Source organism: Bison bison, unplaced genomic scaffold, assembly GCF_000754665.1.
Source record: "Bison bison bison isolate TAMUID 2011002044 unplaced genomic scaffold, Bison_UMD1.0 scf7180017864366, whole genome shotgun sequence".
In the NCBI taxonomy this organism is placed as follows: domain Eukaryota; kingdom Metazoa; phylum Chordata; class Mammalia; order Artiodactyla; family Bovidae; genus Bison; species Bison bison.
The window spans coordinates 1,765,992-1,779,375 of NW_011494938.1; the positions used below are offsets into that span (position 1 = coordinate 1,765,992).

At 40.5% G+C, this 13,384-nt stretch overlaps 1 protein-coding gene across 2 annotated transcripts in view; it reads left to right on the plus strand.

Annotated features, from left to right (window-relative positions):
* The window catches only part of THUMPD2 (THUMP domain containing 2), a 39,485-nt gene extending 26,107 nt beyond the window's left edge, over window positions 1-13,378 (plus strand). For both annotated transcript variants that reach the window (XM_010855559.1, XM_010855560.1), the window contains 2 exons: window positions 5,741-5,849; window positions 12,867-13,378. In XM_010855559.1, coding sequence (XP_010853861.1) covers window positions 5,741-5,849; window positions 12,867-13,191 — 434 coding nt within the window. In that variant the 3' untranslated portion in view covers window positions 13,192-13,378. The remainder of the gene's footprint in view (window positions 1-5,740; window positions 5,850-12,866) is intronic.
* The last annotated feature ends 6 nt before the right edge of the window (window positions 13,379-13,384 follow it).

Sequence of the window (13,384 nt, forward strand, 5' to 3'; positions counted from 1 at the left end):
TAAAGGAGATCAGTCCTGGGTGTTCATTGGAAGGACTGATGCTAAAGCTGAAACTCCAGTACTTTGGCCACCTGATGCGAAGAGTTGACTCATTGGAAAAGACTCTGATGCTGGGAGGGATTGGGGGCAGGAGGAGAAGGGGACGACAGAGGATGAAATGGCTAGATGGCATCACCGACTCAATGGATGTGAGTCTGAGTGAACTCTGGGACTTGGTGATGGACAGGGAGGCCTGGCGTGCTGAGATTCATGGGGTCACAAAGAGTCGAACACGACTGAGCGACTGAACTGAACTGCAAATGTTTAATCCGAGTTTAAAATGGGAAAAAGACAGTCTCTTTAGCAAGTGGTATTGGAAAAGTTGGACAGCTGCATGTAAATCAATGAAGTTAAAACACATCCTCATACTGTGCACAAAAATAAACTCAAAATGGCTTAAAGACAAACATAACTCTGGAGGTGGGAGAGAGGCTTAAGAGGGACAAGATATATGTACAGTTGTGACTGATTCGCATTGCTGTACGGCAGAAACCAATACAACATTGTAAAGCAGTTATCCTCCAATTTAAAAAAAAAAAGATATAATACCATAAAACTCCTACCCTAGAAGAAAGCATAGGCAAAGCATTCCCCGATGTAAATAGTATCAATGTTTTCTTCGGCCATTCTCCCAGGCAATAGAAATAAAAATAAACAAAGGGACCTAACCAAACTTATAAGCTTTTGCACAGAGAAAAGAACACAGACAACCTACAGAATGAGAGAAATATTTGTAAATGATGCATCCAACAAGTGCTTTATCTCCAAAATACACAAACAGCTCATACAACTCAACAACAACCACAAAAAAAAGTGCAATCCAAGGAAAAAAAAAATGAATAGGATACCTTAATAAACATTTCTCCAGAGGATAGATGGCCAGTGGGCATATGAAAAGATGCTTAGCATCACTAAATATTAAAGAAATACAAATCAAAACTACAATTAGGTACCACCTCACACTGGTCAGAATGGCCTTCATTAAGAAGTCTGCAAATAACAAATGTTAGAGAAGATGTGGAGAAAAAGGAACCCTCCCTATACCATTGGTGGGAATGTAAGTTGGTGTGGTCACTATGGAAAACAGTAGGGAGGTTCCTCAGAAAACTAAAAATAGAATTATCGTATGATCCACTAATCCCACTACTGGGCATATATACTCAGACAAAAGTATAATTCAAAGAGATACATGCACCCAAAGGTTCACAGCAGCACTATGCCCAATAGGCAAAACTTGGAGACAACCTAAATGTCCATCAGCAGATGAATAGGGAAAGAAAATGTGGTACATACATGTGTGTGTGTGTGTGTGTGTGTGTGTGTAATGGAATGCTGCTCAGCTGTAAAAAAGATGAAATAATGCCATTTGCCGCAACATGGATGCAACTAGAGATTATCATACTAAGTGAAGTAAGTTAGAAAGAGAAAGACAAATACCATGTAACATCACTTAGATGTGGAATCTTAAAATATGGCACAAGTGAACAGAACAGAAAACAATCTTCCTGTTCACAAAACAAAAACAGGCTCACAGACAGGGAGATCAGACTTGTGATTGCCAAGGGGAAGAGATGAGGGAGTAGGATGGACTGGGAGTTTGGAGTTGGTAGATGCAAAGTATTACATTTAGAATAGATAAACAACAAGGTCCTACTGTATGCCACAGGGAGCTGTGTTCAATCTCCTGGGATAAGCCATAATGGAAAAGGATATAACCAAAGAACTGTATGTGTATAACTGAGTTACTTTGCTGTACAGCAGAGATTGGCACAACATTGTAAGTCAACTATACTTCAGTTTTCTTAAAAATGTTTAAATTTTTGAAGATGTACTGATAGCTGATGTACCTAGCCAGAGTATCTTATAATTGTGCTATAAACTTTTTAAAATAAACAAGTTGCCTAATTGTAGTTGCAGTTTTTTCAGAATTCATTGGAAATCTGTAATCAAAGAATTCAACAAATGGAGTGCAAAAAAACTTTTAAGTTTTTAAAGTTTTTGATAAATTGCAGTCATTAAAAACAAAACTGGCAACAGCACTTTAAAATTATCTCCCAGATGCCAAGCTACATTTTGCATATTCAAGACTAATTATGGAATTCTGAATTAGCAATACATATAGAAATTTCAACTTCATTGAAGTATTTGTATTCTCTATTTTATGAAATCAAAAAGAATAGTATAAAGAGAAAGATAGTAGAAGAGAAAAATTTCACCAGCAGCAATCAAATAAAGAAAAGGCATAATCTAATGCAGTAAACTTCAAAATCTGCCCACAATGGAAACAAAATTATAGGACAATAGCCAATGAAATAGTGGCTACTTACAAGGTTACTAGGAGAAGGCAATGGCACCCCACTCCAGTACTCTTGCCTGGAAAATCCCATGGACGGAGGAGCCTGGTAGGCTGCAGTCCGTGGGGTCGCTAAGAGTCGGACACGACTGAGTGACTTCACTTTCACTTTTCACTTTTCACTTTCATTCACTGGAGAAGGAAATGGCAACCCACTCCAGTGTTCTTGCCTGGAGAATCCCAGGGACGGCAGGGCCTGGTGGGCTGCCATCTATGGGGTTGAACAGAGTCGGACACGACTGAAGCGACTTAGCAGCAGCAGCAGCAGCACAAGGTTACTAAGGCAAAGTGGGACCCAGAAATATGCTCAACCAAGATATCATTTTAGTACAAATATATTTTCAAATATAAAAAGTTCAGGCAACATTTCACTAACAAGCATGTCAGAGGGGGAAAAATTATTAAAAATTAATAAAACCCAGACATTTAAGAGATGAACCAACTGAGGAATAGAAAAAGTCAAGGTGAAATGGCCGGTCATGAAGATTAAATCAAATATACAAGTATATGAGCAACTGAGGATTACAAGATAGAATGCCATTGTTATAAACCTAGATGATGGAAAGAATAACAAAGTACAATGAAAGAAAATATAAAAAGGATGTGCTCAGCCCTGTAAAAGTTCTCAGTTTACCCAGTCTCTTGTCTACATATATACATGAAAGTTATTTTAAAGGCTCTTAAAACTTTTGGAGAGAAAATATCTTAGGGCTATATCCTGGTTTTAAGCAGTTCTTACTCAAACTTATCCCAGAAGGAGGGAGTAAATAGGACAGTTTTATTCAAGACATACCAGTCTTTTACCTTTTTTTTTTCATGTTTTTGAATCATCCTGCAGAGATGTAAAAAAGATGATTTTTTTACTTGTTTTAAGCTATGTTTCTATTTCAGAATTTTATCTCCTTAGTTACAAACTCTTTGTTCACAGGCAGTTCAAACATTTAATAATTTAAAAGATTTTACTGTGTGTTGACTCTTATGGGTCAGGTGCTCGTGATTTTAGGAGCTCATGCATCAGCATCCCTGGAAGTAGGGCCAGCAGTTTGCGTTCTTCCAGGCCCTTAGTTGATTCTGATCCACATTAAACATCAAGGTTGGTTGTAGGGCCCAAGATTTTGCGTTTATAGTTCCAGGTGATACTGATTGTGCTTCTCTGGGGACCGCATGTTGAGAACCACTGCTAAGGGAAAGGCAAGTTGGAAAGAGACCCATCTGGAAGTAGCAGCCCCACTAGGTCTTTGAGGAGCCGTGAGAAGAATTGTGAAGTTCTGCAGCACTTCCTGGAAGGATTCTGACCCACTGGCTCCCCCTGGCTGTCATCTCCTTATACACGCGAGAGAGGACGTTGTAAATACTGACAACAGCTGACAATTACTGACTGCTCATTGTGTGCCAGGCAATGTCTGTTGATACTTTCTGTAGGTTCCTCACATGTTAACTTCTGAGATAGGTACTCTTATCCCATTTTACAGATGATAAAAGTAAAGCAATACTTTTCCAAAGTCACACAGCTGGTAAGTGGCAGCGCCAAATGCAAGCCGACACCAGAGCCTGCACAAAAGCCCAGATTATTTTCTATTATTGGAAGATGACACTGGTTCTATGTAAAAGATTACTCCCTTCTGTCTCAGTGATGTTTATTCCTTCATCTTCTAAAATGATTTAAAGCAGTTTGGTAAATTATAATACAGAGTAGAAAACTTGCAAATGAAAGTAGACTAACAAGCAGGGGAAAAAATCCAAACCGGAAGATGGGCAGCTCGTGTTTGTTGTGTGTTTATGTAAGCAAAAGACTTGGGCTCAATCTCAAGTTAAGTTACTGCCTGGTTCCTCATGTATAAACGTTTGATAACCATGTTTGCTCATTGTCTTTAGTAGTTTTACAAGTATAGTTACAGTGTTCAAGTGGATGTGTGCGTGTTCAGTTTGCTCAGTCATGTCTGATTCTTTGCAGTCCCATGGACTATAGCCCGCCAGGCTCCTCTGTCCATGGGATTTCCCAGGCAAGAGTAATGGATTGGGTTGTCATTTCCTCCTCCAGGGAATCTTTTCAACCCAGGGATAGAACCCACATCTCTTGTGTCAGCAAGCAGACTCTACCACTGAGCCACCTGGGAAGCCCCACTCTATATCAATACCCTAAAACTAAATGAAAAAAGAAAGTGAAAGTGATAGTCACTAGTTGTTTCCGAATCTTTGCGACCCCATAGACTGTAGCCCACCAGGCTCCTCTGTCCATGGGGCTTCTCCAGGCAAGAATACTGGAGTGGGTTGCCATTCCCTTCTCCAGGGGATCTTCTGGACCCAGGTATTGAACCCGATCTCCTGCATGCAGGCGAATTCATTACCGTCTGAGCCACCATGACGTTAAAACGTGACTTGGGGAAAAAAAAAAGATTTCCTGCCTAGTTCTAACAAAATATCATCCCATTACTTGTTTTCTAACAACCCACTCTTTCTTCTATTAGCAAATGTTCATTCATTAGACTTTCCCAGATAACAGGATTTTTTGTTTTGTTTTTAAATTTCCTGCCAACAAAAATTTGTATTCAGAATAGTAAAGATTATTTAAATTCTATTGTATTTCTATAGAATTAGGTGCTGTCTGAAATTAAAATAATTTTTTAAGTTTAGATGGTGGTAGTAGAAGTATAAAGAGTGCAAAGTGAAAAGTATAATCAGAAAATGTGGAAGTTGAGATTGGGGGTATTACCTTGTGGTAATTAACTTCTGAGAATAAAATGTAAAGTTGAGAAAGAAATTTAGATTTGATAATCAAACACTATATTTTGTTTTAGTGATGTCATTTTCTTGATTATTGATTGTTTAACTTTTTCTCTAATCTTAGGACTTAAGTGGATGTTCTTAACCTTTGGGGTTGCCATTAAAAATACAATGAAACATACGTGTCACTTTTCTTAAAAACAAATAGATCTACAAATGGATTTTATATATGATCATGAAAAGAAAAATGAAAGTTATAGGATATAATTTTGTAAAAGGTTTTTCTAGGCATCCTAATAGATTTCTTCTTGGATCTAGCAATTTTCTTTTCATGTAATATTTTTAAAGAGTTTAATTTTCTGGTTAATTTAAAATTCTGCTTAACTTATGGCATATTTTATTACACTTGAAAAACCACTTTTCAAAGAACAAAATACAACAATTGTAACATCTATTTTTAGTGATTCTGAAAGCCTTCAGGATCTTGTCATTCCTTAGAAACAATATTAGAAGCCTTAAATTTTATTCAGTATGCAAAAAATCCTGTGTACTTCAGTTTTATCATATTTAGGTTGTAAATGTTTGAACTTAGTGTAATAGAATTTTCTCATTTTTGTATTTCAGAATTGCCATTGCCTTCAGAAAGTGTCGATATTATTATTTCTGATATTCCATTTGGAAAAAAGTTTAAGTTAGGAAAAGACATCAAAAGGATGCTGCAGGAGATGGAAAGGTAAGTTGTTGAGTCTCTTTCCAAAATCTTTGAGCCATGGGGCATTTAACCAAAATGTATTGTAGCTCTTCAGTTAAGATTTGATTACATTTTAGTAATTTTCTCGTGTTTTTATAGCTTAATTTTCTAAGATTTCAAATCAAAAGTTTATATAGTTATAAACTTGATATAGTTATTCTGTATCATCATACTATAAGTTTTATTCAGGAAAAGATAATTTTTCATTATAGCCAAAAATTTGAAAATCTAAAATAGTGACATATATTTCAGTCACTGAGCTACTTAATTTACATATTTACTTCTAATTCTCCCCCAACCCTGCCTCCTATGTGTTAATCCCCCACATTTTACAGGAGAGAAACCAGGACCCAGAAATATTATCCTTCTCAAGATCACAGAGCTACTGAGCAACAGGACAGAATTTACATATGAAACATTCAGTCAAGTAGAATGATGCCTTCGTTGTTGGTTTGAAATGAAAATGCAGAAGTGCTAGTCATGTAATGTTTCTAAGGTCAACCTCAGGGAATATAATGCAGTGAAGTGAAAGTATTTCTTTGAGAGGTTCAAACAGTGAGACCTGAATATGAATTTTCCTGATCATTTCAGCTGATAAAGGAGAGAACCTAGAACACAGAGGAATGAAGGGACATGGATAAGGGGTCCGTTTGTATTAAATTGTCTCAACTGAGTGTGTGATGGTGCAGGACAACGTAGTCCATGGTCGGGAGCCTGTGTGTAACCCTGTTCCACAGTTACCTGACTTGTGACGTCACCTGGGGTCTCAGCACCTGTAACTCAGACATTTCCTGAGCTCCTGTATCGCCTTCTGCTTGATGGAGCATTCCCCTCGAGATTTTGCAATGCCGATTTCATATTAACATCATTTCAGGAGCTTCTGAAAAACATTGATACCCATTCTCCACTCCTCCTCGTTGAGACTTTGATTTAATCAGTCTAGGGTAGAACCTGGGCATCCAGTATTTTTTATCTCCCAAGGCGATTCTGTGGTGCCCCCAGGATTAATAACCACGGCCTTTGTGCCTAGCGTGGTAACTTACCAGTTGTACTGTTAAGCTAGCCCGTGGTGAGATACTACTGTAAGAGCATGTTACACTTAATATGAAACTTTCCACCCAACCTGGAACTTTCCACTAGAGGTGGCAGCTTAGCCTACCTGCTGATCTAGTGCTGTGTATTTTAAACATCTTCACAAGTCACTGGAGGGCAGAGTTTGGAGTAGACTGTCCTTTCATCGCTAGTAAAATTAGACCAGCCTGACTTTCTCTCGGTCAGTTTTGATTTTTATTCTAAGTAACTGAAAATGAAACTAACAGATATGACCACCCTCACATTGTTTCAGGAAATTTAAATATTTACGCGAGAATCGGGAAGACATTCAAGATTTCCCGCGTAATTCAGGTGCCTCCCAGAAAGAAAAATGGTACTGATTAACCTATTTGCAAGGAAGGAATGGAGATGAAAATGTAGAGAATGGGCTTACAGACACTGTAGGGGAGGGAGAGAGTAGGATAAACGGAAAAAGCAGTATCAACATGTATACACCTATCATGTGTAAAATGGATGGCTGGTGAGAAGATGCTGTGTGACACAGGGAGCGCCGTCTGGTGCTCTGTGATGGATTAGGGAGGGATGGGAAAGGGAGGGAAGCTCTAGAGGGAAAGGATGTATTTATAGTTACAGCCGTTTCGAATCGTATGGTAGAAACCAACACAACACTGTAAAAATTAAAAAAGCAAAAAATTTTTTAAATAAACAAAATTTAGAAAAAAAAAGTATGCCTATGTACATAAGAAACGTTCCTGGCTCCTGTGCCCAAGCTTCCTTGCTACATGGCCTCAGCCTTTATTGTTTGGCTTTTGACTTTTTCTGGTTTGAGGTTTTGTACAGGCCATATATTGTAACACAATGGTGAAGAGCATGGTCTCTGGAGTCAGAATACTCAATAGTTCTTCTGTCATTTCTGTCCTAGGCATGTTGTTCAATCACCCTGTGCCTCATCTTTAAATAATAGTACATACTGGATAGTGTTGGCCTGAGGAGTCAGTAGATTTAAAGCTCTTAGGACAGGCTAATTTTCCAGGCCAGAATACTGGAGTGAATAGGTGTTCCCTTCTCCAGGGGATCTTCTCAAGCCGGGGATCAAACCCAGGTCTCCCACATTGCAGGCGGATGCTTTACCAGCTGAGCCACCAGGGAAGCAAGGACAGTGCTAGGTGCCTTGAAAGCTCTCAGTAACTGTTAGCTCAGACCTGATTTTTCAGTGTAGAACAGTTCCAGTGCTTTTGAGAAATAGGTGGTGATATACATAAATATATCTAAAGTATACATAACTTTTTTCCCAATGACTTACCAGTAGTTTACACTAAGAAAAAATACAAAATAAACATGTTTATAATAGGCAATGGAAATATTGGGTCCTGAGTGTAACAGAGCACTGGATTCTTCAAGAAAGAACATACAATCAGAATTTTAAATTGTCGGACAGATGATTGCTCTGGTGGTGTGAGCGCTGCACTCTCAGCTCAATTATTTCCTCCTTTAATTTACTTCAGCAATAACAATCTCATGTATGCAAAGGAGAAATACAGATAAGTATAATATTTGAGCTTTCTTCTCAACCAGATGAGCAAAATTAGAAATTTAACTTGTTCGGCTTGAAGGAAGAAGTCACTAAATGCCCAGAAGATTTGAGGTGGATTCATGGAAGAAGCATGATCTCAGTGAAATTTAGAAATTTGCAAAGAATGAAAAAGGAGACCACACCATGTTTTATACATGCAGATATTCTAGCAAGTACTTCTTGGGTAATAATGAAGCAAAAAGAATGTTCAAAAAACAATGAATATACCAGACTGCTTGGAATAGAGACGAGTGGTAGAAGGTTAAGGCCTAATGCCATCCAAGTTCAAATAAGTTGGGTGTTTGTGTCATCTACCCCTAGCCTTGCAGGTTCACATGTAAAAGAGAAATCTCTTTTATGTTGTTTGATACAGAGCTTCTCCAACTTATTGACCACATAATTCTAGCTGATTTCTTTTTTATATATACAAGAAATAATCTCTCATACTATACTAGTGTTTATAGGAATCCAGTTTGAGACATATTGCTTTATAATTTCTGAATAGCTTTCTTAGTAAGAAATTTATATGTATATGAATGTGGAAAGATGCTTAGAAGGACATTTTATCAAAAATGGTCACCTCTGAGTAGCAGGATTCCAGGTGATTTTTACTTTCTTATGTTCTTCCATTATGTGAAAAAAGTTACAATAAATTAATTGCTGAACGTCCTGTTAGACATCATTCCATGTACACATATACAAATAGATGTTTTCAACTTTATATTAATAGGATCATCCTTAATTTACTGCACTGTATAAACTGCTTTGTTTTTTCCACTCAGAAATATGTCACAATCATTCTGATGAGTCGTTGTAATGTACATGATAATTTTCAGTGGTTGCCACAGTGGTTGCATTATATGTATATACCATTATGTAGCCTACAGAACTCGGGATGGGTATTTAGGTAACTTCCACCATTTCATTTTAATAAAGAATAACATTCTGAGCCATCTTTGCACAAACAGTTTTTCAAACTGACTATAATGAGTAAGTTATTTAAAACCACAGTGCCTCTGTTTCTTCATCTGCAAAATGGATATGGCAACAGAATATACTTGAATTCTAAGGACTAAATGATATACAAAGCATTTAAAACAACATTCATCACATAATACATGCGTGCCTGCTGAGTTGCTTCAGTCATGTCTGACTCTGTGCAACCCTGTGGATTGTAGCCCGCCAGGCTCCTCTGTCCATGGGATTCTCCAGGCAAGAATACTGGAGTCAGTTGCCATGATCTCATCCAGGAGATCTTCCTGACCCAGGGATCCAACTCACATCTCTTACATCTCCTGCATTGGCAAGCAGGTTCTTTACCACCTGCTTCTAGTGCCACCCAGGAAGCCCTTGATACTGATAAATATTAGCCATCTTTGCCATTAATTGTCACTATTATTCTACTACTGCTACAGCTTCTGCTCTTATATCCTAGAATAATTTCCTAGATGTGAGATTGCTGGGTCAAAGGTTATATACATTTCATATTTTTGATATATTATTGCTAAAGGGAAAGGGAAAGGGAAGTCGCTCAGTTGTGTCAGACTCTGCGACCCCATGGACTGTAGCCTACCAGGCTCCTCCATCCATGGGATTTTCCAGGCAAGAGTACTGGAGTGGGTTGCCATTTCCTTCTCCAGGGGATCTTCCTGACCCAGGAATTGAACCCAGGTCTCCGGCATTGTAGGCAGACCCTTTACCGTCTGAGACACTAGTCAAGCCTCCATATTATTGCTAAACTACTGTCCAAAAAGTTATATCAATTTTTGTCTTTAGGAATACTCATTTTTTTCTAATCTTGCCATCTTGAGTGTGGTAGTCTTTTTATTGTTGTTAATATGGTAGGTGAAAAATTGAATCTCATTTATTATCTTAATTGTGTTTTTTCCTATGTGTTCAGAGATACCTGTGTTTTTTGTTTCTGTCCCCTGGTGTCCAGCCACACCTTTTATCTCACCTCCTCCTCTCCCAGTAGCAAGTTTATCCCCTTGGTTCCTGCGTCCTCAGGAACTGTTCTCTGCCCACTTCTTTCTTACCTTCAACCTGTCCACCTCCTCATTCTCTCCAGATCCAGTTATCCCTTCCCCAGACATTTTTGTGGCCTTTCATACTGACACACTGTACTAGGCAGTGGGGATCTGGCTGTGAACAGGACAGAGTTTTTGCCCACGTGGGGCTGGCACTCCAGCATCGGAATACAAATCATGAATAAATCAACAGAATAATTTCAGATCACGATAGATACGATGAACACTAAAGACGACATTTTTGCCAGAGAGTGACTAAGAGAGCAGCAGTGGCTTCCTTAGATAGATGCTCAGGGAAAGGCCTCTCCAAGGAGGCGTCTGAACTCTGAGACCTGAATGATGAGAAGCACACAAGGGAGTGGGTGTCAGTGCCCCAGAACAGCAGAGCTGGATGTCCTGGGGCAAGAAGAAGGGCGGTCAGTTTGTGGAACACACGGTGAGCAAAGGGAAGCAGGCAAGTGGGAGCCGAGAGTTTATTTGAAGTTTAATGGTCGAGAGCTTCACAGGGATGTAGTTGTGTCTGGTGTGGAAACTCAGAAGGGGAGGTTGGGGGATGATGACAGATTTGGAAATAAGACCTGTCAGGCTGCGGTAGTGTGGGCAGAGGAGAGCATAGAATGAAGTGGATGAATCTGTGATGTCATTTGCAGACAGACTCGTTTAGATTGGCGGACTGTTGAGATGAGGGAAAGCTACTTCAGCTCCTGACCTCATTGCTGGGTGTGGTGGGGGCAGGGCTCCCTTTAAGTCTTGGTCCTCCAGCTGGCACCTGGTTTCTTAACCTCTGCAACCAAGTTCTTCAGAGAAAAGTCTATACTTGGTCTCCTCACCTTCCCACCCCCGCCTTGCCTCTGCAGACCAGTACTGGCTCCTGGCCCCAACTAGGAATGCTGCCCCAGAGTCACTAATATCCTCATCACTTGTTAGTCCTGTAGCATTTGACACTGTTGAGACCATTCATTCCCGTCTTAAAACTCTGCTCTTCTGGCTTCCATGCTATCACCATAGTTCAGACCTTCTCCTTGGCTGTTTCATGGGCTCTTCCTTCTCCATCCTTCCTTGAATGTTAAGTCCCTGTTCCTTGACCCCTTTTCTCTCCTCTTTCTGTTCGTCCACCCTAGGTGATCTCATCCCCCATTATTGCTTTGTGTTTGTTAAGTCCTTCAGTTGTGTCGGACTCTTTGCGACCCCATGGATTGTAGCCCACCTGGCTCCTCTGTCCATGAGATTTCTCAGGCAAGTATACTGCAGTGGGTTGCCATTTCCTGCTCCAGGGGATCTTTCCCATCCAGGGATCGAACCTGCCTCTCATGTCTCCTGCATTGGCAGGTGGGTTCTTTGTCACTAGCACCACCTGGCTTCATCTGCCATTTATTATGGGAAACTCAAATCTCCACCTCCGACCCTGGTCTCTCTGACAAGCTCCAGGCCCTACGCCCAGCTGTCTGTTGGCCCCCCGCTCAGCATGTTCCACACTGAGCTCTTCCATCCCCTCGTCCCGCCCGCTCTGGTTCCTCCCAGCTGGACTACCTTCAGTATGTCCTCTCCACAGCTTCCTGTCTCTGCTCCCTTCCCTGCCTCGGGCACCCCCTTGCTCCAGTCCCCCAGTCCCTCGGCCCAGCTCACTCCTGCTTGTCCTTCACACCCACTGCAGCTATTCTCAGCCTCTGAGAGTCTCCCCCACTCCGAGTGCCCAGGTTTGGGTCCCACCTGAGGTGTTTCCAGAGCCCCTCACCCTTGCCTCAATAGTGGCGTTTGCCACATATGCTCTTTAGCTCTTTCCTTGCCTCTCTCTCCCACTGCTCAGTCGTCTCTTTAGCAACTCGGGACTCTATGTCCTCATTCATCACTGTTTCCATGTAAGTGCTGTATAGACTTTGGTCAAGCGATTGAGAAAGTGAATCCTCCCCCACAGGCTGACACTGCCGGGCCTTCCCTGTCGCCCTTTCTTGTTTTCGTGCTCAGTCCTTCCTGGGGACTTTGTTCTGTTCTTGTTCAGCCTGCTGCCTTTCATGTGCTCAGATTCCTCAGGATCCTTTCATTTGCCTTTTCCTTTGTACAATCACTTATTAAACTGTGACTACAAATTACTTTGAGGCTTGCCTTTTAAATAGAGTAAAAATAGATAATTAAAGCAGATTTGTACTAGTGATTTCATAATTACTATAATGAATATGCATTATGGAAGATACTACCTAATTATCAAAATCCTCGTATTTAAATGGCTAAAATTAAATTTCAAATTAAGAACACCAAATATTTTAAACAAAGTGGGATTGTTTGTTGTCTACAAAGAAAGAAATACTCATACTAATTACCTTTATTTTTTTTGTGTGTGTGTGCCAGAGTGCTTCGTGTTGGTGGGACCATCGTGCTGTTGCTCAGCGAAGATCACCACAGGCACCTTAAGGGCGGTGAGGCGAGTAGCGGCCCTTTGAATTCCCAGGGCGGCCACACAGAGGAACCTGGAGGCGAAGAGCGCTTGACTCCTGCAGAAAAAGCTGCTGTATCAGAGCCAGTGTCATCGTCATTCGCAGCCAGCAACCAGGAGCGCTTGGACAGAATGCCACCGCTTGGCTCTTTGGTGCCAGTGGACTGCTACAGAGTGAGCCTTGGAAAAACAGACGCACTCATCTCCAAGTATAAGAAGTCGTACTCCCCTGGGCGATAGCGGCTTGCTGCTACTGAGTCCTTACATGTCAGCTGAACAGAGTAGAGGGCAGTTGTTCCAGGGATCTTAACAGTGCCAGAGAGTTCCAAGTCAACAGATTCCCCTAAAGCAGGGTTGTGGCTGCTGGATGCCTCTTCTTCCATAAGAATTCTGTTTAACACTCTGAAGAGTGTTTCTGACAGAGGATAATTAA